Here is a 23,812-nt window from a genome sequence, read left to right as displayed (position 1 = left end):
GAGTCCCGCCCTGTGCAGAGTTCTGTCCAGCAAGTGAGGAAGAGAGCGTTGGTTCTCCCGAAACAGAAGAGATGGCTTTCTTCAGCACCCAGCCTCCATACATGAACCCAGTGAGTTGTGGGATGCAGTCGTGGGGTGATTCAGGAGGAGCTAATTGCCACATCTAGGGGAAGTTGATCTGGGTCTTTGGGGAAGCAACAGAGCTGCACGGAGAGCAGTGAGGGTGTCCTGCAGACGACACATAAGGGGCAGACATGCCAGGCAGGGTCATCCTAGGAAGACAAGCAGTTCTTGTCCCACGCTAAGCTTGCTGTGCCTCTGGGATTCAAGGGTTCCACTCATGACTCAGGTGGAGTAATAGGTGCCTCCTCTGAGCTACCCTGTTAGCCTCTAGAAAGGAGATGGTTTATATGGCGTTGTAGGTGGAATTGTGGGTGGTGGTGGTGGCAGGTATTGGACCTCTGTTCAGACATTTACAAACTAGGTGATGTCACACTCGGTACTTTCTCCTCTCTGGGCCTTAGCACTGTGTCTGTAAAATGGAAATAATGCTAGACTCTGTCTCCTGAGGATAAAGAGAAAGCAGATAGTACACTTGGGTGTTTAAACAGCACCTGGAACATGGAGGTGCCTGGGAGTAGGCGGGAGGGCAGCAGGGAAACCCTCCCCAAAAGCTGTCTGTCCTCTAAAGGCCACGTCAGAATTCACCCACAAACACTTCCAGAATGTGTGCAGACAGGCAAGGAGGTAGGGACTGTCCTTTAGTGCAGTGTGCAAAGGGCTCGCGTGGGCTCCTTTTTTCCTCTGTCTATAGGTGGTTATGTTTATACACTAGGAAGCTTGGTAGCCACACTGTGTGTGGAGAAACTGAGGCTTTGGGAGCTTGAGGCCTTGCCATATGTCCTCAGCTATGGTAGGTGACAATGAAGGAAAGTGCTTTTCTCAGAAGAGGGGATGCTTGTAGGAAGGTGGCAGGAAAGAAGGCAGAAGTGAGTGTTCCAGAACCTTCTGTTGTGTTCACAGTGTGTGCAGGCGCAGACCACAGGATACTGTAGGTGAGCTGGTTACCAGAGCCCAGCATCAGCCTACTCTAGCACCACTCTGGGCTTTGCTTGGGGCTACTGGAAGTTGCCAGTGTCCTCAGCTACACTGTTGAGGCTTCTGACTTGACAGCTGCTCGGGAAGGTAGATGGGAAAATTAGAAAGGGCTGTCTAGTGCCTCTGTGGCGCCTTCAAAGACAGAATGTGCCACAGGGGCGTGATATACCCACTCTGGTTTCCTACCAGGCAGGGCTAACAACTTGGACTTAGAAGGTAGACTTTTCAGCACTTGGGAGGCTGGCAAGAGGGTCTCCATGCACTTTAGGCCTGCCAGGATTGCATAGTGGGTTCAAGGTTAACCTGGGCTATACAACAAAACCTGCCTTTAAAATAATCAAGCCAAAAATAAATAAATAAATAATAAAGGCGGAAGCAATATTTTCAAATATGAAGGGAAATCCTTTCATAGGAGGGAGGGAAGAGGTCAAGCAGGTTCCTGGTGGGAGACATGGAGACCATGTGCAGTTCCCGATCACTGTCGCAGTTTCTTCTACCTGGCTGGCCTCCCTCAGTGACTCACTGACTTCTGTAGATGTGGGCCACACACTGACTGATGGTGTACAAAAGTCATGCGACTCCTGTCCTGCTGAGGAACAGTATTGTCGTGGCCTGAGGGCCATGCCAGGGCCAGGCTTGGTTGCTGACTCCCATGAGGGTCCAGAAGAAGACAGAGCTGGTCAGGATGACCTTCTTGTGTGACCCTGGTGATCCAGGGGCCAAGGACGTTTATGTGCTTCCTCATGAAAGCGAGCCTATGTCACCTATGACTGAGAACATTAGTTCTATTGTTCAAACCTCAGGCTTGTCCTCAACTGGGCAAATTGCTTTTAATTTTCTGCATTTCTGTTTCCTTATCCACAAAGTCAGTAAAACCAAGGCTGTTAGGGTGCTTTAGGGACTGTCAGGGTCTTCGAGGCTGGGCTTTCTGGCTTGAAATTACGTCAGATATTGCTGGTGCCTGGACTGTATATGCCCCAGTGGACCACTGAGCTGACCACACTCTGGCTGTAGACTCTGCCTTCTGCATGCCCCAAAAGGAAATGGAAGCAAAAGATCTTAGCCTCTGGGTAGAAGATAAGTCTGGCCAGGGAGGAGGGTGCGTTCTTCTTAGGGTGAACAGTTGCTCAATCAAGGGTCCCCTGAACCAGGGACTTCCTGTTGGCATCGTGCCTCATCTTCCCAGGAATTCTTCAGGCTGCCATTGCTACCCCACTAGTCCCAGCAGGGATGAAGGCATATATAGATGACTGACCTACCTGCCCAGGGTCCAGACTAGCACAAGGAGGTGAGAGCCAAGACCTAGGGGGTTATACAGATTTTTTTTATTTTATGTATGTAAATACACTGCAACTGTCTTCAGACACACCAGAAGAGGGCATCGGATCCCATTACAGATGGCTGTGAGCCACCATGCGGTTGCTGGGATTTGAACTCAGGACCTCTGGAAGAGCAGTGCTCTTAACCGCTGAGCCATCTCTCCAGCCCCTATGGAGAAATCCTGAGAAAAACAACAGCATCTCCCGGGCGCAGCAGGGATCCATTGCTGGTTCCTTTATTTTCTGCTGAGCTGCGTCGCTGAATATCTGAGATCCACGGGCTCCCCACGTTTAACTCAACCCTTTGCTCTGTCACTGATCAGGGAGGGTAGAAATCTCAGCATCAAACTTCAAATTCTAGGGTTGTGATTTAGTGTTGTTGACTCAGCACCTGCAAGGGCCTCGGTTTCAATGTCCAGCAGCAAATGCTACCCCAAACGCAGCAGCAGCAGCAGCAGCAGCAGCAGCAGCAGCAGCAGCAGCAGCAGCAGCTCATACTTCTTTTAAACAAAATCTATCTGTTTGTTTTTGTTTCTTTGCTTGTTTGCTCTGCGTGTAAGTGACAGAGGTCAGAGAACAACTTTGGGAGGCAGACTTTTCTATGCATCCTTTGGGTCCTGAAGGTCTAACTTGCATCAACCGGGTTGGTTACAAGTGCGTTTATCTACCGATGCGTCTTACCAGAACAGCTCTCTTCCTTTCTTCCATCTATTTCAGAGCCCCACCCCGTGACCCCCTTCTTTTTTTTTTTTTTTTTTTTGTTCTTTTTTTTTCCGGAGCTGGGGACCGAACCCAGGGCCTTGAGCTTCCTAGGCAAGCGCTCTACCACTGAGCTAAATCCCCAGCCCCCCCCCCCCCCCCGTGACCCCCTTCTTAAAGGATACCGGTGATTTTGTGAGGCTGGCCTGGGTAATTCAGCAATCTCCCCATGTCCGGGGACTTCAGTCCATCTGCACAGTGCACAGTCCCTTTATCACTTAAGTCAACATATTCCCAGGTTCTGGGCCTTCGCTGGGGGTGAGGGAAGGGCGAGGTGTGCCACAGCCTCTCAGTCCTGGAGAGTTTCTCCAGAGATAGTTTATCTGTGAATTAGTAACCGAGTACAAGTAGCCCCTCCTACTTTCTATACAACCTATCTCATTCGGGCCCAGTAGGTGAGGGCTCTTGTCACTGGGCTTGGTGACCTGGAGCCCACAGAGTGGTGGGAGAGAACCGACTCCTCATGCTGTCCTCTGAGCTCCTCAACCACACAAAAATGAATAAATACCACGGGTGGTGCCTTTTCGGTGTTCCCACCTCCATCCTCTGTACACTGAATCCGTCATATGCAAAGAGCATAATTGATACTATTTATTGCACGTATATAGAGATACAAGGAAGTGTGCTTGTCTCGCAAGTTTGAGACCCTGAGTTTAACCCCTAGCATCCCAGAAACAAAACAAAACAACAACCCCAAAACATTTGCTTCCAGTATTCTGTATTGGCTTTTTCTCTTTAGTGGACTTTTAGGTCCTTTCCCGTCTTTTTGCTATTCGTGTGTTTTGCTTATAAGATTCGCTCATGTCAAAATAATCCGTCTCAGATTTTAGGGACACCATTTAAAATACTAAAATCTAAGCGGGGGTGGGGTGGGGTGGGGGGTGGCTCTCTCAACATCTAGGAGTTTAAGACTGAGAGGTTCAAGGGTCATCTTCAACTATAGTCTGCCTGGGCTACATGAGATTGCCTCAAACAAACAGAGACATGAAGTCTCACGAAGGGTTTTTTTGTTTTTGTTTGTTTGTTTGTTTGTTTGTTTTGTTTTGTTTTGTTTGGGAAAACTGATTCTTCAGAGAGGGATCTGTACTGCTGTGCCTCCGCGACCTACCCGCCTCTGTTCTTCATCTGCCTCTGCTTTTCTCCCATCCTTTCTGTGCACACATATGACCCCACGGCTATCACGCATGCCTTCTGAGCTTTACAGTTTGTGGCCTTCAAGGAGTGTGGGCGGGTTAAGTATCAAGTGTTCAGCTGCCAGCAAAAAGTTGTAAGGACAATTTCAGGAGAGGGGAGGAAGTTTCTTTATTTTTCAAAAGACTGATTTTGGGTTTTGTTTGTGTGTGCGTCTCTGTGAGCATCTGCCATGTGTGTATAGTGTGCCCAAGGAGGCCAAAAGAGGGCATCAGATCCTTGTGCTGAAGTTACTAGCAGTGAGTTGCGTGTGTGGATCCTGGGATCTGCACTTGGGTCCTCTGTCCTGAGCAGGCTGTGCTCTTCTCCTGCTCCTGGAGGAGTTTCCAATACCCTTCTGACCGATCATCTCTTGTCAGACTAGGGACGCAGGAAGTGTTCTTGTCCAGCAAGTTTGAGACCCTGGGTTTAATCCCTAGCATCACAGAAACAAAATAACAACACTGTTCCGGCAGGCTGATCCACAGCTCCCTCGGGCTGGCTGGGCTCCTGCATTCTGCAGGTGTGCATGGGAGTGGGGATGAGGGTGTGAATACGGGAACTCAGACACGGGCAAGCTGTGTTGCCAAAACACTCGGTGACAGAGCCAGTATGAGATGTGAGAAGACACTTCCCCGAACTGGTCACAGTGGGGCTCGTCAAATGGGTCTGGAGCGTCTAGGGAGCCGCTTCAGGCTTCCATAGGTTCTGGACAGGCAGACAACCCAAGGGTAAAGGTCAGAAGGCAGTGACAGTTAGATAAGGCGGGAGGACCTGGAGGGGGTGTTAGTGATAGACAGGATCAAATTCCCTTATAATGCCAGCCACTAACGGCAGCAGAAGCTGGAAGAAACATGGTGGAGGTGCAACAGCAACGCAGAACAAAGACCAGCAAGCCACAGACAAAGGAAGTTCTTTAAATCTACAGACTTTAGAGTGGGAGGTGAGGTTAGGGGGCAGTCTTTGGTTTTAGAAGGAGGAGTCTAAGTTTAGAATGAAGAGGTGTTTGCGCTTACTGCTGAGGGGGTCTCTTTGCTTAGGATGAAGGAACAGTAAATGCTCTCGGTAGCCATAAGGCCATGTCTAGGAAGCCAATCCTGTATTCTCTCTGCCTTTAGTACTGACATATTAGCAGTTTTGTATCATAGAGAAGGTCCTAGATAGGACATAAGACATGGCAGATCCCTCCGCCGGTCCAGCGTTTGCCCTCTAACAGCCATTGGGCTGAATTTGGTGGGTGAGTGTTTTCTGTCGGGCTGTCAGGTGACAACTTAGTTGGCGCTTGCCAAGAAGTGTCTTAAATGGCCAGCCATCCCATGACCCACCTTTCTTGCTCTCTTATACCTCCACCCACCTACTTTCCTTTCTGATCTCGAGTTATTGCAAAACAACGCCTGACACTGAAAATAGTCCCTCACGTATGTCTGCAATACAGGACGTGTTTTTGACATTAAATAGATTTGAACCCAGGTCTTTGTGCATCCACTTTCCAAGGCTGAGATCGCAGGAGCATAGACTCTCACCTGACCAGAATTCAAATACATCTTGAAGGAGTCCTGAGGACCCCAGAATTAGAACATAAAATCACCCGACGGCCCAGATTTATGTCCTTGTGAAAGTTTGGCAGCTCCCCTACTTTATGGTCAGTGTTTCCAAGTTCTTGGCAACTTATTCAGTAAGATCCCTTGGCTCACTGGGATTTGCAAAGCAAGCCACACAGCTTTATCTGAAGCAACCCGGCAGGTTAACATGGGAGATGCTCAAAAGTGACAGCGGGCCGGGTGTACTCTAAGGGCTCAGCTAGGGTTCAAGGCTTCCATTTTTAAGATTCGAGAGAAGGAGGAGCTGGTTGCTAAAGGGCCTGGTTTAAATGGTTCTCTGTTTTGATAGTTTGGTGTGTACATTCATCTGTCCTACTGTGGGTGCCCCTTCCCTCACGCAGAGGCATGGGGTGTTAAATGAGAGTCTCCCTTTCCAATTTTGTCCCATTGAAGATACACCCCAATCCATCCAGACTAGATCGAACTGTTCTCTCCTCCCTACCTGAACACATTGGAGGATATATTTGAATGGGAGCTGTCTGGATTTGATTGTTACCTGGGGGCAGGGGAATTTACACCATTGCTCAGCTGTGGGAGTGGCACAACCTGGTGCAGGTGTGAGCTCCAGGAGCCGCTGTGGTCTCTAGCTGCATTGTTTGCATATGTGCATGTATGTATGTGCATAGTAAGTGCAGACGAAGGAAAGAGGCTGTCTAGTGAATTATTAAAAGGGTCGGAGTGGGCTGGGGATTTAGCTCAGTGGTAGAGCGCTTACCTAGGAAGCGCAAGGCCCTGGGTTCGGTCCCCAGCTCCGGAAAAAAAAAAAAGGGTCGGAGTGTGCCTAACTCCAAGCCAAATAGGGTCCCAGGACACTAAACTGTCTCTTGTGTTTGCCTGCTTCATTCCCCCAGCACTGGGCCTGGGTGCTGACTGTTCATTAGAGCTGAGAGGATAGGGCTCTGCCAGATACAGTGTGAGGCCGATCTCCCAGTCCCTGCTTCTCTACATCACTCAACTCTGGCACCGTTTTGACTCCTAGAGCATTTAATTTACCAAGGGCATTGACCCAAAGGAGGTGTCAGAGAAGCCACTTAAACACCCTGGAGTGATAGGAGAATCAGCCAGGAGACAGCCCTGGCAGGCAGCAGAGCCACCCTTGGTAGAAAAGGGTATACCGGAAGACAGTGAGTCACCAGTTTGGGAATTCAGGTTTGAGAGGATGAGGCAAGGTGAGTCAGGGCAGAGGGGTGCCAGCCTTGTGACAGAGCTGAGTCCAGGAGCAGGCGAGATGGTTTATCTCCATTTACCAATGAGGAAACTGAGGCAAAGAGAGACTAAGTTTTCAAAAGCCACAGAGATATTGATCAGTGACTAGGGTTCAAGCCTGGAACCCTTCTGAGCCTCCCACTGGGGCCCAGCACCTCTTTGGGTCACTTTAGGGAGAGTGGGGAGAGACTTGACAGAGAGATGGCTAATGGGCCCTGGGATGGAGTCGACCCTGGGTTCACAGGCTGCAAGGGCAGCTCTAGGAAAGGAACAGAAGCTGAGAGCTTTGGGAGCAAGGCTGCCTCCAGCAACCTGCAGCAGAGCTGGCCCCAAGAACGGAGCATGTAACACCAAGCATGTAACAAGCAACCATTATTGTTACATGGAGGTGGGGGTTGGGGGATAGCATCCTCTCGACCATCCCTTAAGAGGAAAGGGCTTGAATTCCAAAACACAATGGTGGGACCCTTTGGACTTCTGGCCTCCTGAGTCCCCAGTCAGGGCCCTGAGGTCTTTTGGTGAACTTGGGTTGGGGCTGGCAGTCCTCACCAGCATTCTAGTTCCCTACCTTCTAGGCCATTTTCATGCTGTTTCCTTCTTGTAGGTTTTACAGCTGTCACTTCCAACAGATTGTGGAAGGAAGTGACTTGAGGTCAGTTGCCGGCCAAGCCTCAGAAACCCGGTAGTCTGATAGTTTCAGAATGACTATGTAACTAACTGGATTGGGCCCACTTCTGTGAGGGACCCTAAGATCTGTGTGGCTGGGATTCTAGCCCCTTGGTGGCCATGTCCTCCCCGGCCCTAACTGGGTACTGTCACGATGGGCAAGTGTCAGACAACTGATATCTCTCCGTTTCCCCTCTGCAGGTCATCCCCTTTACTGGAATAATCCAAGGAGGGTTGCAGAACGGACTTCAGATCACCCTCCAGGGGACCGTCCACCCTTTTCCAAATAGGTATGTGAGTGGCATTGATGTTAACCTCCAGCCTCAGCAACTGTGGAGCCACAGGGTATGGAGGGCTGGCCCTGCCCATACCTCCTGCCATCCTGGTGCCATTGACAGACTCACTAGACTCCTAGGCTCAGAGCATCCTGCTCCCAGAGAGCTCAGAGTCTGAGGAGGGAAGTGGCCAGAACGGCAGGCCACAAGATGCACTCTTGACACTGTGGCATGGTGTTGCAAAGAGAGTTCTTCTAGTTCCCACAGCAGCCGTATCTAATTTTCTTTTCAGATGTGTGTGTTGTGTGTGTATGTGTGTTGTGTGTGTGTGTGTGTGTGCGCGCACACACACACACACCACACGCAGGTGCCGGAGGAGGCCAGAAGAGTGGTATCAGATCCCCCTGAAACTGTCTGGCGTGGATGCCGAAAACTGAGCTAGGGTCCTCTGGAAGAGCAGGGAGCATTCTTAACTCTTGCACAGTCTCTCTGGCTTTGTCTGTCCAGGTGTTTCTATCAATTTTTGAGTTCTAGGAAATATTTTAAAGCTTCTGTCAAGGGCAACCCAATGATGGAGATGCAGTTGACTTAGTGGAGTGCTTGTTGAGCACACACAAAGCCCTGGGTTAGAGCCCAGCACTACATAAACTAGGTACGGTGGTGTAGGTCTGTCATCCGAGCATGGGAGTGGTTGGTACTGGAAGATCAGAAGTTCAAAGCCAGAGTCAGGTGGATCTCTGAGTTCAAGGCCAGCCTGGTCCTCATAGTAAGTTCCAGGACAGTCAGAGCTACATAACAAGACCCTGTCTTGAAAACAAAACAAAAAAGTTCAAAGTCAACTTCGGCTATATAAGAAGTTTGAGGCTAGCCTGGGGTACATGATGTCCTATCTTTAAAAAGAAAAGTAAGCCCCTGATGGGTCTATCAGCTCAGCTCCAAGGAAGGCTGAGGCAGGAGAATCTCAGATTCAAGGCCTTCCTGGCTATTGAATAAGTTCAAGGGTAGCCTAGGCAACTTATCAAGACTCTTTCTCAAAATAAAAAGTAAAAAGAGGGCCGGGCCACAGAAGCACCCAGGAGTGCTCTCAAGGGCTGAGGAAGGCCCTGGGTTTCCTGTGGCCTCCGCTGAGGTGTGGCCTTCATCTATTTTGGGTGGGTCTATGTGGCAGCTGCCAGCTAAAGAGCCAGCCCACCTTCCACTAGAGTCACAGCTGTTCATCCCCACCCCCAACAGTCCACTGTGGCCTTAAATGGGACACTGGGAAAACTTCTGAGTCTCCTTCACATCTCCAACTATTTGGATTCTAGCTAGCTTTTCCTGCCACTGCCGTCCTCCTGAGTAGTCACAGCCATGTTGGCCTGTGTGAGATCTCTGCAGTGCTGTAGGGGATTGTCCTACAACCTCCCAACTGCAGACCCAGGACCTGCACCAGGAAAGCCCCACTCCAGCATTTGCTACAGACTGCCCTTCTCCCTCCCAAAGCTGGTGCCTTTCCCTTGGAGCTTAGGAGAGATCCCTTCTCAGGCATGGATTTTTCAAAGCACAAGATAGAAGAAGCTACAATGTGCCAAAGCAGAAATAATCCTGGGGAGTTTGAAAAGCAGCATTGTCTGATGTAAGACAAATAAAGGGGCTCCGGATGTAGCTGGGTTGGTAGAATGCTTGCCTAACACACAAGTTCTAGGCTCAAACCCTAGGACAGGGGGTGGGAGGTGGGGCTCGGGGCAGCAGGACAGGGAGATATGGTAGCACATAACAGACCAGGAGGGCAGAGGCAGGAGGATTAGGAGTGCACATTCATCCTCAGCTACACATCAAGTTTGAGACCAGGCTGGAGCACATGAGACCTGTCTCAAAAAAGGACTCAGGCTTCAGTGTTGTGATCCTGTGTCTGTCAAGCCCCCAAACATATGACCAGATGGGACAGGCCCTGCCTTGGGGCCACAGGAGCTCCTATAGGTCCTGATGTCTAGGGCATCGGCCTTTGAGGACTTTGTCAGAGTTCTGCTGCCTAGACTGCTCCAGAACACATCTTCCAACAGAAAACTTGAACATGCTTTCCCATGTAAGAGGAGCTTGGTGGGATGTCTGTCGGGCTGCCTCTGGGTGTAGCACTGTGCGGGGTACTGCGTGGCGTGCAGATGACAGAGCTCTGTGTAAGGGCTATGGAGTCCAGAGTGAGTGGATAAGGAGGCACCAGCCTCTTCAGGAAAGGGAAGGCTGGACTGTGAGGCCCCTGGGAGGAGAGTCTCAGACTTGAACTTAGATCTTGAATCCAAGCTGGCTGTGATGTGGAGAGGTGGGGCACACACTGATTATGCTTCTTTTGTGAGCCTGCCTGTCCTGAAGTTTTGTGATTTTAACTGTTCCTCTTGGAGCCCCAGCTGTACTTCAAAAGTGACCATGGGGGAGAGGCTTCCTCCCAGGAAAGTGACAAGAATGGGAATTTTCCACTGTTGGTAAAAGGGGAACTTACAGAGTTAGTGTGGGTCAAGGGTCATATGGAGACACCGGGGCTATGATCAGGATCTAAGCTTGACTTCCGTACCTAATGTCTCTCCAGCACAATGGCACTCTGTGAGGACCAAACTAGGAGTGAAGGCTTTTCATGCCTGGAGAACAGTTCATATGACTTTTGACTTGTTTCTTTTTTTCTTTTTAAAATTATTACACATGTGTGTGCGCGCGCGTGTGTGCACGTGTGTGCATGCTTGCATGCGGTGTGTGTGTGTGTGCAAGTGTGTACACTTAGGTGATGTGACAACATTGCTGAAGAAAGATACTCCTTGCCCCCCCCCCATCTCCCATTAACTGCCTGAAAATCCCCAGGAAAGGGTGAGGTGTGGAGAGCCGCTCCTCCCTGCAGACAGAATGCTGCCTGACCCAGTCTTGAGTGGGTCTCCAGACTAACGGTAGCTGCTCTGAGTTCAGAAGTGCAATGGCCAGGTTACACGCGGATGAGAAGTGTTCCACAGTGCTCACCCCCTTCCGGGGCATCGTTCACGCAGTCCTTCTGTCCTCTCTCCTGAAATATTCTCTAAGGCTTGAGGGGCTGATAAAGGTGACTCATGTACGTTTGTTTCTCATTATTTGTCTTTTACTATTTATGTCCATGCACAGCTGTCACACTTTCTGCAGTTTACCAATGCCCGTTGCAAAAAGAAGCTTCTCGACTGAAGCTGACAGCAGCATTATCAGTAAATGAATAATTAATTTAATCAATAAAAGTATAAAAGACATAAATACAGAGGTGTCTCTGTGTGCACATCGTATCCACTTAGCGGGGCCTAACACCTTCCAGCCGCAGGCTTTTGTTCAACTTTGAAGTGAACTCCCACCCGAGGGATGGGCCTCGAATCCAAGTGCAAAGTAGTAGCTACTGTTGGCCAGAGGAACGATGCTTACTGGCTCGCTTGCACCACCCACAGAGGGCTGGGCCTTCCTGCACCAATCAGCAGTCAAGAAACACCCCATAGACTCATTCCTAGGGGTATCCTTGGGGGCAATTGGCCAGTTGAGGTTCCTCCTTCCCAGATGTGTCAACAATTAAAACCAACTCTGATCACAGAGGTGCACACACAGTGCACAGCTGAGTGAGACAACTGATGACACCTCTCCCCCAGAAGCCCGCTTAGCACCTAGCAAGCACTGTTCTAGTTTGCTTTCTTGCTTTCTCTGTATCTTGTGGCCAGTCTGTGGTGAAAGATGCGTGCTCTTTGCTGTTATTTCTTACTAATTGTCAACTTTACTTTTTAAGAAAAGAGCACAGGGGGCTGGAGAGATGGCTCAGTGGTTGAGAGCACTGACTGCTCTTCCAGAGGTCCTAAGTTCAATTCCCAGCAACCACATGGTGACTCACAACCATCTATAATAGGTCTGATGCCGTCTTCTGGTGTGTCTGAAGACAGCTACAGTGTACTTATATAGAATAAAGGAATCTTAAACAGGAAAGGAGCACAAGAAGGATGCAGTAACTGCACAAAAAATATTAGGTCTGAACTAGATGAACTCAAAATGCGCTAACATGCCAGGCAGTCAGAGGCACTTCTGCCCCATCCTGGGGGTAAGCCATGCTCCAGGAGGTTCCTTTCTCTGCCTTAGGATTGCGGTGAACTTTCAGACTGGCTTCAGTGGAAATGACATTGCCTTCCACTTCAATCCCCGGTTTGAGGAAGGAGGATATGTGGTTTGCAACACAAAGCAGAATGGAAAGTGGGGGCCTGAGGAGAGGAAGATGCAGATGCCCTTCCAGAAGGGGATGCCCTTTGAGCTTTGCTTCCTGGTACAGAGGTCGGAATTCAAGGTGAGTGGGGAATCCCTCCCCCGACCCGCTCCCTGGGCAAACCACATTTAAACAGACACATTCAATGAGATCAGGTCCCAGCCAAGCCACTACAGAGATGTGACCTTTGCCCTCTGCCTTACAGCCTGTAATCTGCAGATGCACCTCTAGCTTTTATTCCTTAGAAAATAAGACATCAATCTGTCACCATATTGCGTTGAGGCCCCCATGTGTCTTAAAAACAAAACAACAAACAAACAACAGCTCCAACAACCTCCACCAGAAACCCTGTAATTTTTCTTTGATAATGTCATACACCGGTAGAATGTGTTTTGGGCACACACACACTCCCGGTCCCTGCATCTTTTTTTTTTTTTAAGATGTATTTATTTATTATATGTAAGTACACTGCAGCTGTCTTCAGACACACCAGAAGAGGGCATCAGATCTCATTACAGATGGTTGTGAGCCACCATGTGGTTGCTGGGATTTGAACTCAGGACCTCTGAATGAGGAATCAGTCCTCTTAACCACTGAGCCATCTCTCCAGCCCCGGTCCCTGCATCTTATCCCCACTTCCACTCCTCTGGAACCCTTGTCTTTCCAGTTCCCCCTCCGACTTTTATGTCTTTTCTCCCCCCTCAACCACCCACTGGATGTTATTACAGTTGCTTTTGTGTGCAAGCGTGTGGGGTGTTTTTCTGGACTATGGGCTTAGTGTGGCTACAGCACTAGATAGATTCCCTTCCCTCAGCTAACAACTGTCAAAAGCAAGGTAGGGCCTCTTGTCCCGAAGCCTCATTTGACCCAAAACCCAAGTTAACTCCATTCCTCAATGGCAGGTCCCTAGTAGCATCTGCTTCCTATGGTGCCGGGATCACACCTAGCCTCTTGCACATTGGCAAGGGCTCTGCCCTGAGCTACACCCCAGACTTAACCTGTATCTGCTGAAACACATTGGTCTAACCTTTCTTCAGGTTCTGCTAAAGGCAAAGTATCCTTACAGGCCAGGCACTGTCCTTGGGCAGGGGTTGGGTGTGTGGGACATTTCCTGAGCTTGTCTGTGGGACGCTGGGGTTCTTGTGCCCTCCAAGTGCAACCTGAGTTTGTCTTTCTTCTGCTGCCCATAAGCATCCAATGCACACGTAAATATTGCCCAGGTAAGGTCTGGGATATAGTTCTCTAGCATGTACAGAGCTCTGGATTTGATCATGGTACTACATGGCTGTAATCCCAGCCATTTGGGTAATGGAAGCAGAAAGATCAAGTAGTTCAGGGTCATCCTTAGCCACATAGCAAGTTTGAGGCTAGCCTGGGCTACATAAGACCCTGTTTTAACAACATAAAAAAAATTACCTGACAGGAGCTAAGTTTGAAAAGATAAACCTAGGGGCTGCAGTGGTTAAGAGCACTGGCTGCTCTTGTGAAGGCCCAAGGGTTCAATTCCCTGCACCCACCTGGAAATTCACAACCCTCTGTAACTTCAGTTCTAAGGGAATCAACACTTTCTTATGTCACCCAGGCATGTGTGTGGTGCACATATATACATGCAGGAGAAACACCTATACAGGTGAAATAAAGTAACTCCAAAAGTTACTTTTGAAAAGTTACTCTGGGGCTGGAGAAATGGCTCAGCGGTTAAGAGCACTGACTGCTCTTCCAGAGATCCTGAGTTCAAATCCCAGCAACCACATGGTGGCTCACAACCATCTGTAAAGGAATCCTCTCCTTGTGTGTTGAAGACAGTGACAGTGTACTCATAAAATAAATAAACAATAAAAAATATGTTTAAAAAAAAAGAAAAGAAAAGTTACTATGAAAAGCAAAAACTAAAAAAAAAAAAAAAAAAAAAAAAGTAAGCCTGAACTAAATAAGTGAATGCCAGCCAGGAGCAGGAGCCCAGAGGATCATGGGTCTGAGTGCAGCGGCTCACACATTCTGTCCTTGGCACAGGATTGCAGATGATGTTCCTGCCTTAAGGGTTGGATGTAAGATTCAGATCCTTATTTCTGAAAGGAGAGCTCAGGTGTGGCCTGGCCTGGCACTCCTCCCACAGTGACTCTCTCCCCCCAGGTGATGGTGAACAAGAACTTCTTTGTACAGTACTCACACCGCGTGCCCTACCACCTCGTGGACACCATTTCGGTCTCGGGATGCTTGCACCTGTCCTTCATCAACTTCCAGGTCAGGAAAGGCTCCCACCTGTCCCAGGGGCAGAGGACAGTGACCAGCTGGGCTCAGCTGGGCCTGTGCCCACTCAGCAGGGTACCAGCAAGCCTCTGCCCCAGGTGGCTTCGGAGGTGCCCTGGTTTGCTGACTCGGTGTCTGTCTGCCTGTTATCTGTCTCTCTGTCCCTTTTGGCATTGGTTTCTCTGTGATGAACAATATACTTTGGTGAAAATGCCAGAGCTGCTCCTTGTCTGCAACTGTCTATTGCATGACCAGGGAGTTCTAAAAGGGCTTGTGCAAGGGAACCAAATGGAATCCAAATCAGAGGGCACAACCTGGCTCCTAGGGTCCAGCCTGGGTCTGTTTGACCTCTATATTAAAAACAAAAATCAAACCAAACACACAAATTTTTTATGTGTATGTGATTTTGTTTGTTTTTCTTTTTCTTTCTTTCTTTGTTTCTTTCTTTCTTTTTCAGAATGTCACTTTGTAGCCCAGGCTGGCCTCTAATTTATGACTCTTCTGCTTCAGCCTCTTGAGTGCTGGGATTACAGATATATGTTACCAGGCTCAGCTCTGAAAACAAATTATTTATTTATTTTGTGACAGTGTTTCATGAACTTGTGTCCATCCTCCTGTCTCAGTCTCCCCAGTGTCCTGATTACAGACAGATGTGTAACACCAGGACTAGTTCTGGACTTTTTTTTTTTTTTAATTATACAGCTCTGGCTGGCCTTGAATTCTTTATAACCCAGATTGGCTCTACAGTGTAATCCTCCTGCCTCCAGCCTCTTTAATGCTTGGGATTACAGACCACATTCGTCTGTATTTAAAAAGACAATTGAGACAGGGTTTCTGTATGTAGTCCTGGCTGTTTGGGGAACTGGCTATGTAGGCCAGGCTGGTCTTGAATTCACAGAGCTCCCCCTGCCTCTGCCTTCTGAGCGCTGGGATTAAAGGTGTGCTCCACCACTACCCGGTTTGTTTTAGAATTTTCAATGTGCTGCCAAGATCTGAAAGTCCAGCTGGGACTAGTGTCTCGGGTCTATGATTCCAATGTCAGAAGAGTTAGGAGTTCAAGGTCATCCTCTTCCTCTCCTACATAGTGAGTTTAAGACTAGCCTGAGCTACACGAGACTCTGTCACAAAAATACCAAACAGAGTAAATGAATGAATGAATAAAAAAATAATTAATTTAATATAATATCTAGTGATCCTGTGGGAAAATTGGCTCCTTTACCTCTAGCCTCATGCTCACATTCGATATTTTTTCCTGACCCTTCCTGCAGGAGTGGAAGCAGGAGGGAGGGACTAAAGGAGCACCCTGACCTTGCTCATGCCAACCTAACCCTTTCCTGGTGTCGTTCCTCTGGATCTGGAGCCTGTGCTTGTTTTTTGCCTGGCCAGAGCCAGCCTTTACTTTTGGCCTGGCTTTGCTTTGGCAGTGCCTCCTGCTTCTGTCACCCAGATATGCTTTTGTTTTAACAGAACTCCACTGCAGCCCCTGTCCAGCCTGTCTTCTCCACAATGCAATTCTCTCAGCCAGTCCAGTTCCCACGGATGCCCAAGGGGCGCAAACAGCGAGTGAGTTAACCTCGGCCAGGAGGTTCAAAGGATACAGCCCAGAGGCAGGGTCAGCCCACAAGCTAGTCAGAAGCCTTCAGACCCCATCAAACCAACCCAGTTGCATACACTGTGCCCCTCCTGGCTCTGTTCTTCTAAGCATCCCTCTCCCTCCCCCAAGCCACTCTTGGGTCTAGCCTGTGGTAACTCCTCACATGTGCCAAGTGTGGCTTGGCTCCTTACTGCACAATGACCTCACCTAGCACATTCCATCCCACAGGGTCCCGTTGTAAAATTCTTTAGAGTTAGGGCTGAAAGTCTCTAAATAGAGCACAAAGCCTGGTGGATGCCTATAATCTTAGTACTTTGGGGGCAGAGCCTAGAAGGACCAGAAGTTCAAAATCACCCTCAGCTTGTGAGACCCTATCTAAACCAAACCAAAACTAAATAATAAATAAATACAAGAACAGATCCCCTCCTAGACACAACAGAACACTGTCTAGTCTGGCACCAGCTCACTTCCTACCTCCGCTCAGTCGTGCCACCTCCACGGTTCACTCAAAGCCCTCTCTGGCCACCTCTCTTTTGCACAGGCTGTCCCCTCTGGTCACCTTGCCCCTGGCAAACTAATAATCACACTATAATTCTTTGTTTAAATGGCACTCAAGAATTTCCCCTGACCCACCTCATGTTACGGTGGGCTTGGCACTTGTCTGTGCTGTGTGGGTCGTGACTTCCTTTGCCCGTGCACCTTCTCCATGCCAGAGAACCCCGGAAGACTGGCACCACGACTTGTTCATTCATTCATGTATTTCCAGCTCCTCACGTGGTGCTGGCATTCGATAGGGACTCAGATCATGGATTTTTTTTTTCTCACAGTCAGGGAGACTAGGAAGCTAGCAAAGGGGGAGGGATATGCTGGAGGGGCGGTGGGAAGGAGCCAGCAGCCCTGCGGTCACTCAGGCAGTTGTGGTTCATGTTGGCTCAGAATGGCACCTGCCTTCTGCCATACTAACTCTAGGTCTGGCAGAGTATCTGGAAGCCATTGTAGGGTAGCCCAACGTTGACCCTGGCCTGGGAGTGATGTGTTTATATAAAGAGTGGGGCGGTTATGTTCTATGGAGGTGTGGGGGAAGGGGGTGTCTCTGCAGGCCCATGCTGAGGCATCCCTGCCCCCTGAGGGACCAGAGAAAGGCAGAGAGAGAGAGAGAGAGAGAGAGAGAGAGAGAGAGAGAGAGAGAGAGAGAGAGAGACTGGTCATGAGCATGTGGAGAAAAGGGGGAAGGGAATGAGGGACGAAGAGCATGAGAGGAGCAAGAGAGAACAAGAGAACAGGGAGTGAGGAGGGGCAAGCAGCCCCTTTTATGTCAGGCATACGTGGCTATCACCAGGTTACTGTGGGGCGGGGCTTAGACAGAATGCTAACAGGGAGGACAACGGATATGGTAGATACAATATGACTTAGCCGGGTTCCATTTAGGATCTTCTTACTCCGTGCCTGGGCCAGCCCAGGCAAGTTGCTTAACCTTTCTGAGCCTCAGACTACACCAGAGGTGATGGGAGTCAAGGATGTTGCCCTCTTTGGAAAGCACTGAAGCTGTGTGCTCAGCACACGACAAAGCTAAATGCTAACAACGTGGGGAGCTGGGGATGTTGCTCTCACCTTTGTGGGCCCAGAGAAATGATGTGGTCAGATAGGTCGAGTCCTCTCTCAAGGGGCCAGGGACAGTCCCCGCGTACCCCAGTGCACCCTTGCGAGGGTGAGAACTTGGGCGCAGCAGGCTCGGGAAGGAGGTGAAACTGACCACGAGAACCACACCTGAAGTCTGAGGTCATTTCTCACCCCACGTGACCCCAGAGATAACCCTCCTCCTTGATCCTTTTCAGACTCAGGGCTTTCAGCCTGCCCACCAGGCACCCGTGGTAAGTCCTCTGCTCTTTTGTGTGTTTTTTAAAGAACCTTTTCTTTATGGCTCTTGCTGTGGGTTAAAGGGAGGAGACTCAGCATCCCCCATAAGGGCAGACAAGACTACACACACTCCCTACCCACCAGGCCTCAGGGATGTTGGTGGGAGGGGCTGCAGGTGTGCTCGGCTGGCTCTGATCTAATGGAGAACGGTACTGAGGGTGAATCCTGTCGGAGGGGAGTGTTTCAGAATCACACGCAAAGCCCTCAGCGTCCCATAAGCAATGCATGGTGGTGGTGAACAAGCAGAACTCTAGTCATAATCTATCTTCCCCTCCAACAGCGAGATGCTCCTCCCCAGCCCCAGTGTATTTATGGGTGTCTGGGAGGAGTCATGGTGAAAGACCTACCCTGTTGCAGTCGGAGCTTCAAGCTTACGGGTGGAGATTACATAGCGCCCCCTGGTGGCAGGTAGTGGTCCTTCTAATGGTGAGAACTTAACTTCTTTCTCCCAGGCTCAAACTATCATCCACACAGTTCACAGCATCCCTGGACAGATGCTCTCTGTAAGTCTAAAATTTTTGGTTATCTCATAGCTCCCCACTTTCCTTTAGTCAAAAGCAGAATCCCCTAGAGTCACAAAGTTGGAACCAAAGTGCTTAGGAAATACATGGAGAAAACTGGGGCTGGGCCCTCTGAGTAGCAGCCTAAACTCCCCAAGGGACAGCAGAGACTCAGAAACAGTTTTTATAGGAATATGACTGGCAGACATTCTGGCTTTTTAGTTGTCCAGGCTGGAGTGTGGTGGCTCCAGGCCCTAGTTTGCTTACTAAGCTCAACCCCTACCCCCCACCCCCGCCAAGTCACCACTGACAACCAGTCTGTCTGTCCTTCCCCTAGCACAGAGCGACCCTGAATTGTCACCAAGTCACTACTGATAGCCAGTCTATCTATCCTTCCCATAGCACAGTGCAGGTGGGGGAGTCTGGATTGATGGGGATGCACAGGAAGTGTTAAAAGGCAGGGGACCATCATGGGGTCCAGAAAAACGGCAGGAAGTTCCATGGATGCTGCTGTGACAGAGAAGGGGGATGGGAGGCCTCAAGGGCTGATGTTAGAGGTCCTTTGAAGTATGTGTCACTCATGTCTCTTCCACAGACTCCTGGAATCCCTCCTATGGCATACCCCACCCCAGCCTATGTAAGTGGTTTCCTGAGGAGAGCCTTGGCTTATGTTAGTAGGGTGAGAGGTAAAGAGTGGCTTTGTGGGACAATTTCTCTGACTTACAGGATCAATGAAGGCTCCTGAATCCAGGTAAACAGTTCAGATATCCATGTAAATATCCACTAGTAGACAGTTGAAAAAGAGCTTTCAACTTTAAAATGCTCCCTTGAGCAAATTGTAGACCTGACTTAGTTCCTTTTCTATTGCTGTGATAAAACACCATGACCAAGGCAACTTACAGAGGAAGCGTTTAATTTGGGGCTTAAAAGTCCTTGACTATCACGGCAGGGAGCATGGCTGCAGATAGGCAGGTGTAATGCCAGAGCTGGAGTTGAGAGCTCACATTTTGTAAGAGGCCTGGAGACGGGGAGGGGGAGGGGTGTTGATGGGCAGAGGAGACTGGGAATGGTACAGGTCATTTGAAACCTCAAAGCCTTTCCCCAGCAACACATTTTCTCCAACAAGACCACACCTCCCAATCCTTCCCAAACAGTTCCATCAACAGTGAACCAACTATTCAAATAGTTGAGCCTCGGTGTGGTCAGGGAAGGAGCGTTCTCATTCAAACCCCAACACCCCAACAAGCCATTTGTGCACCGACAATGTTCCCCTAGTTGTAGTTGAAATGTATTTTGGGAAACAGTAGAAGGTTTGTTTTGTTTTGACATTTAATGAACCAAGGAAAAGGAACCTGGATTCCTTCTAGAAGGTACAGGCCCCATGGGCCAGGCTTTGGAGGCCTTAGACACTTATGCTGAGTCCCCTGCTGTTGCCGCAGCCCAGCTGAAGATACTCTCTTCTCACCCTCCCAACAGACTATACCTTTCTTCACCAGCATCCCAAATGGGTTTTACCCATCCAAGTCCATCAACATATCAGGCGTGGTCTTGCCAGATGCTAAGAGGTAAGACGAGCCCCCGGGGCTCCTAGAACAGAGGCTCCCAGAGTTGTTCTGGCCAGCCTGTGGCTCTGAGCCACCTGGGGTGATGGGTAGGGGCCGAGCCCAGAGCTCAGTAGCCAAACAGGGTCTCTGTGAACTGTCCATTCCAGGTTCCATATCAACCTTCGCTGTGGGGGTGACATTGCTTTCCACCTGAACCCCCGTTTCAATGAGAAGGTTGTGGTCCGAAACACTCAGATCAACAACTCCTGGGGGCCCGAGGAGCGAAGCCTGCCTGGGAGAATGCCCTTCAATCGTGGCCAGAGTTTCTCAGTAAGATGCTGGGGTGCATGAGGAGGCTGCAGGGGTCTGTGATGGGCTACAGGCAGATGCCTGGGGTTTGCACCCCAAAGGAGAGAGGATGTTGTACAGATTGGTATTATTTCATGAGTTCTGAAAGGTAAGGGCAAAGGAAGGGTTTGTATCTGCTGTGCCCACTTCCCCCTGTTCTGGGGATGGATGGGCAGACAGCCTTATGCTAGGTGAGCACAGTAGCACTGAGCTACATCTCCAGCCCTCGTTCATCCATTTGTTTGTTTGTTTTAGGCAGGGACTCACGTTAGCCCAGGCTTACCTACAGCTCACTCTGTAGAATGTCTAACCTGAAGCTCAGGTGATCTATCTACCTTGTTGAGAGTACAGGCCTCAGCCACCATGCCCGCTTCCTAACCCTGCCTTCTCTTCTTTTTATTTCTTCCTTCCTTTTCTTTCTTTCCTTCCTTCTATTTTGAGACAGGGTCTTAATTAGCTTAGTCTTGAACCCACTCTGTTGCCCAGGCTGACCTTGAGCTTCTGATGCTGCCTTGGCTTCCTGAAGAGGGCAGCGTACAGCCCTGCACTGTGGGGCTTGGCTGTTCCTGCATTCTATAGAGGGGCAGATAAGCTCACAAGGACGGTTCACCTGCAGGAGGTCGCACACCCAGTGTCTGCCGATCAAAGCCGAGGGTGAACTGCCATTCACTCGCTTGCTTATGCTGTCATGTGTCACCAAGGAGGAAGAGCTGGAGTAGAACTGAGGCTTGGAAGCCTGAGACCCTGAGCAGACCTTATCCACCCTGGTTCTGACATCAGATTACCCAGTGAGCTTAAATAAGAAAAATCAATGCTGAGACCCTGCCCCCGGAAATGTAATGGCAGCATTCTCTGCCACAAGACTTAGAGCACAGAGCAATGTCATAAAACAAGCTTGCATTTTGTTACTGTTGTTGTCGAGACATGTTGCCCTGGCTTGCCTCACACTTGCTATATATTCGAAGTTGGCCTTGAACTCCTAATCCTCCTGCCTTTCAAGTGCTGGAATGAATAACAGACGTGCAGCTTGCCTGGCTCGTTTTTTTTTTTTTTTTTTTTTTTTATGTACGAGTGTTTTTCAGCATGGATGTATACCATGCGCACACATGTCTGAGGCCCTCAGAGGTCAGAAGAAGGCATCAGATCCCTTGGAACTAGAGTCACAGATAGTTGTGTGCTGCCAAGTGGGTGCTGGGAAATGAACCCTCTGCGTGAGCAGACGGTGCTCTTAGCTGTTGAGCCACCTCTCCAGCCTCCCGAGCTTGGATTTTAGATTCATGAGAACACAGAGCTAATAAAACTGAGTCTCATAGAGCGGGAGGGGAACGTGGTGGGGTCTGCAGCACACTCTGGGCAGTGACCGCATATAGTATGATGTCTTAGCCTGGTGCTCAGACAGTGCGTTATGAGTGTTAGCGGTGGCCCTGGGTCAGGAAGCTTTAACATTTTATTTTTTTTGGTTTTTTTTGTTTTGTTTCTTTTTTTTTTTTTCTTTTTTTTTCCGGAGCTGGGGAACGAACCCAGGGCCTTGTGCTTGCTAGGCAAGTGCTCTACCACTGAGCTAAATCCCCAACCCCAAGCTTTAACATTTGTGTCAGTTGTTTCATTGAAAATGGCTTGGTGGAGACCAGGCACCGAACACTGGAGACACAGACAGCCTGAGCCAAGTCTTGTCACTAATGGCTTAGGGTTCATCTGGAGAGTGAGATGGGGGTGGGGACACCGTCTGAGTAGATGGTTGGGGGAATGGGTGGGGGAGTCAGGAGGTGAGAAGGGCATGGAAAGTCATTGGAGGGGGTGCCAGCACTTTTCTCTGTCTGCAGGGTGGGGAACAGCGTGTGGGAATGTACTAGGCAAAGAGAAGGTTGTTGTCTAGTAAAAGGCAGAGCATTCAGGCTGTCTAAAGGCCAGGTTTGGGACTTGCTTCTAAGGGGAGAGCCCGGGGAAGAAGGTACAGCCTGGATTCTCAAATGCCCTGTTGTGGTGTCTCTGCCCAGGTGTGGATCTTATGTGAAGGTCACTGCTTCAAGGTGGCCGTGGATGGTCAGCATATTTGTGAATATTACCACCGCCTGAAGAACTTGCCGGATATCAACACTCTAGAGGTGGCCGGTGATATCCAGCTGACACACGTGCAGACCTAGGAAGGTCTCTGGCTTAGGGATGAAGGCTGAGGAACCCTACCTGAGTCTTGTCACCTCCTCCCTGTCTCAGCCCTGCCTCCCCAAATCCTGTCATCAAAGAGAGCCTCATTGGCAGGAGTTCCAGGAAGGTGGCATTCCCAATTCACACCCTCCACAAAGGGGGAGTCCTGGGCTATGGGACACATGGCTGTGAGCCCACAGTGTCAGCCATTGCTCCCAAGCTAGTCATCTTCTGAGGGAAGTGACCTCCCTGGGTTTGCCCCTTTCTCTGACCTTTCCCTTCACCCCTCCAGGAGGGCCACCTTGATGTCATCCCATTGGCCTCCAGCTGACCCAGAATGTCCACATTACCTTTTCCCCAATCTTTCCCAATGCCCATAAAATAAAGAATATCAACGCTTGTCTACACACACATGAGATGGCTGGGTTACTGAATGGGTCTGGAGACATTCTGGAACCTACCAAAGGGAATGGGCGGAGACAAGTCTGCCCACACCTGCTTACAGGGGTCCCTCCTCCCAAACCCCACAAGGTCCTGTTATAACTGGGTGCAGGCTGGGGCCCAGGGTCTCTGACAAGAATGCCATCCTCGGTGTAAACCAGGGACCAACCCATGCTCCTGAGGTGGAGATGGTGCTGGGCAGAGGTGGTGGGAGCCTTGGCAACTTGTGCTGGGTGGGAGGTGAGGTAATGGGGTAAGGAGGAGCTGGCCTGCTGCGGGCTCCCCAGCAGAGGAGATTGGGATGAAGACCTGACATATGAGGAACCCCTGAATGCTGTTACTCATTGAGGTTCCCATCCCTCAGGAACCAGGGTGGGGGCCTCAGATCATCAGCAACACCTGGGAGCTTGTCAGAAATGCAGTCGTTCACCTGGCAGGCTGAGGCAGGAGCATGGCAAGTTCAAGACCAGCCTGGGTTACACAGTATGACCTTGTCTCACAAAACACAAAACACAAGTGAAAGAAAAAGCAGCAGTGGGTCCTTCCAGACCTACTAAGCCAGAGGCTGTGTATGTCTGGTGTGTGTGTGTGTGTGTGTAAAAGAGAGAGAGAGAGAGAGAAAGAGAGAGAGAGATGTTTGTGTGGTGTGTTTATGTATGGTGTGTGTGTGTGTGTGTGTGTGTGTGTGTAAGTGAAGGAGAGATGTTTGTGTGGTATGTTTATGTATGGTGTGTGTGTGATATGTATGTATGTATAC

General features: G+C 49.7%; 1 protein-coding gene across 6 annotated transcripts; it reads left to right on the top strand.

Moving 5' to 3' along the window:
• On the top strand, nucleotides 1-23,027 carry Lgals9 (galectin 9). Of its 6 annotated transcripts, none has more exons than NM_001388499.1 (11): nucleotides 1-110; nucleotides 8,021-8,109; nucleotides 12,196-12,397; nucleotides 14,450-14,560; nucleotides 16,034-16,129; nucleotides 17,996-18,031; nucleotides 18,530-18,580; nucleotides 19,173-19,214; nucleotides 20,054-20,142; nucleotides 20,289-20,451; nucleotides 22,467-23,021. In NM_001388499.1, exons 1-11 carry the CDS (start codon nucleotides 72-74, stop codon nucleotides 22,611-22,613), a joined length of 1,065 nt encoding a protein of 354 aa, NP_001375428.1. In that variant the 5' UTR covers nucleotides 1-71; the 3' UTR covers nucleotides 22,614-23,021. The 6 variants fall into 6 exon arrangements, with proteins under 6 accessions (NP_001375428.1, NP_037109.1, NP_001375429.1 ...); XM_087569945.1 differs by having other exon boundaries at nucleotides 13-110; nucleotides 21,086-22,566; NM_012977.2 differs by lacking the exon at nucleotides 16,034-16,129 and having other exon boundaries at nucleotides 22,467-23,027.
• The last annotated feature ends 785 nt before the right edge of the window (nucleotides 23,028-23,812 follow it).

This window comes from Rattus norvegicus, chromosome 10 (assembly GCF_021556685.1).
Source record: "Rattus norvegicus strain SHRSP/BbbUtx chromosome 10, alternate assembly SHRSP_T2T, whole genome shotgun sequence".
NCBI classification, from domain to species: domain Eukaryota; kingdom Metazoa; phylum Chordata; class Mammalia; order Rodentia; family Muridae; genus Rattus; species Rattus norvegicus.
The sequence above is the reverse complement of the archived record's forward strand: the minus strand, read 5'-3'. Positions and strand labels throughout refer to the sequence as shown.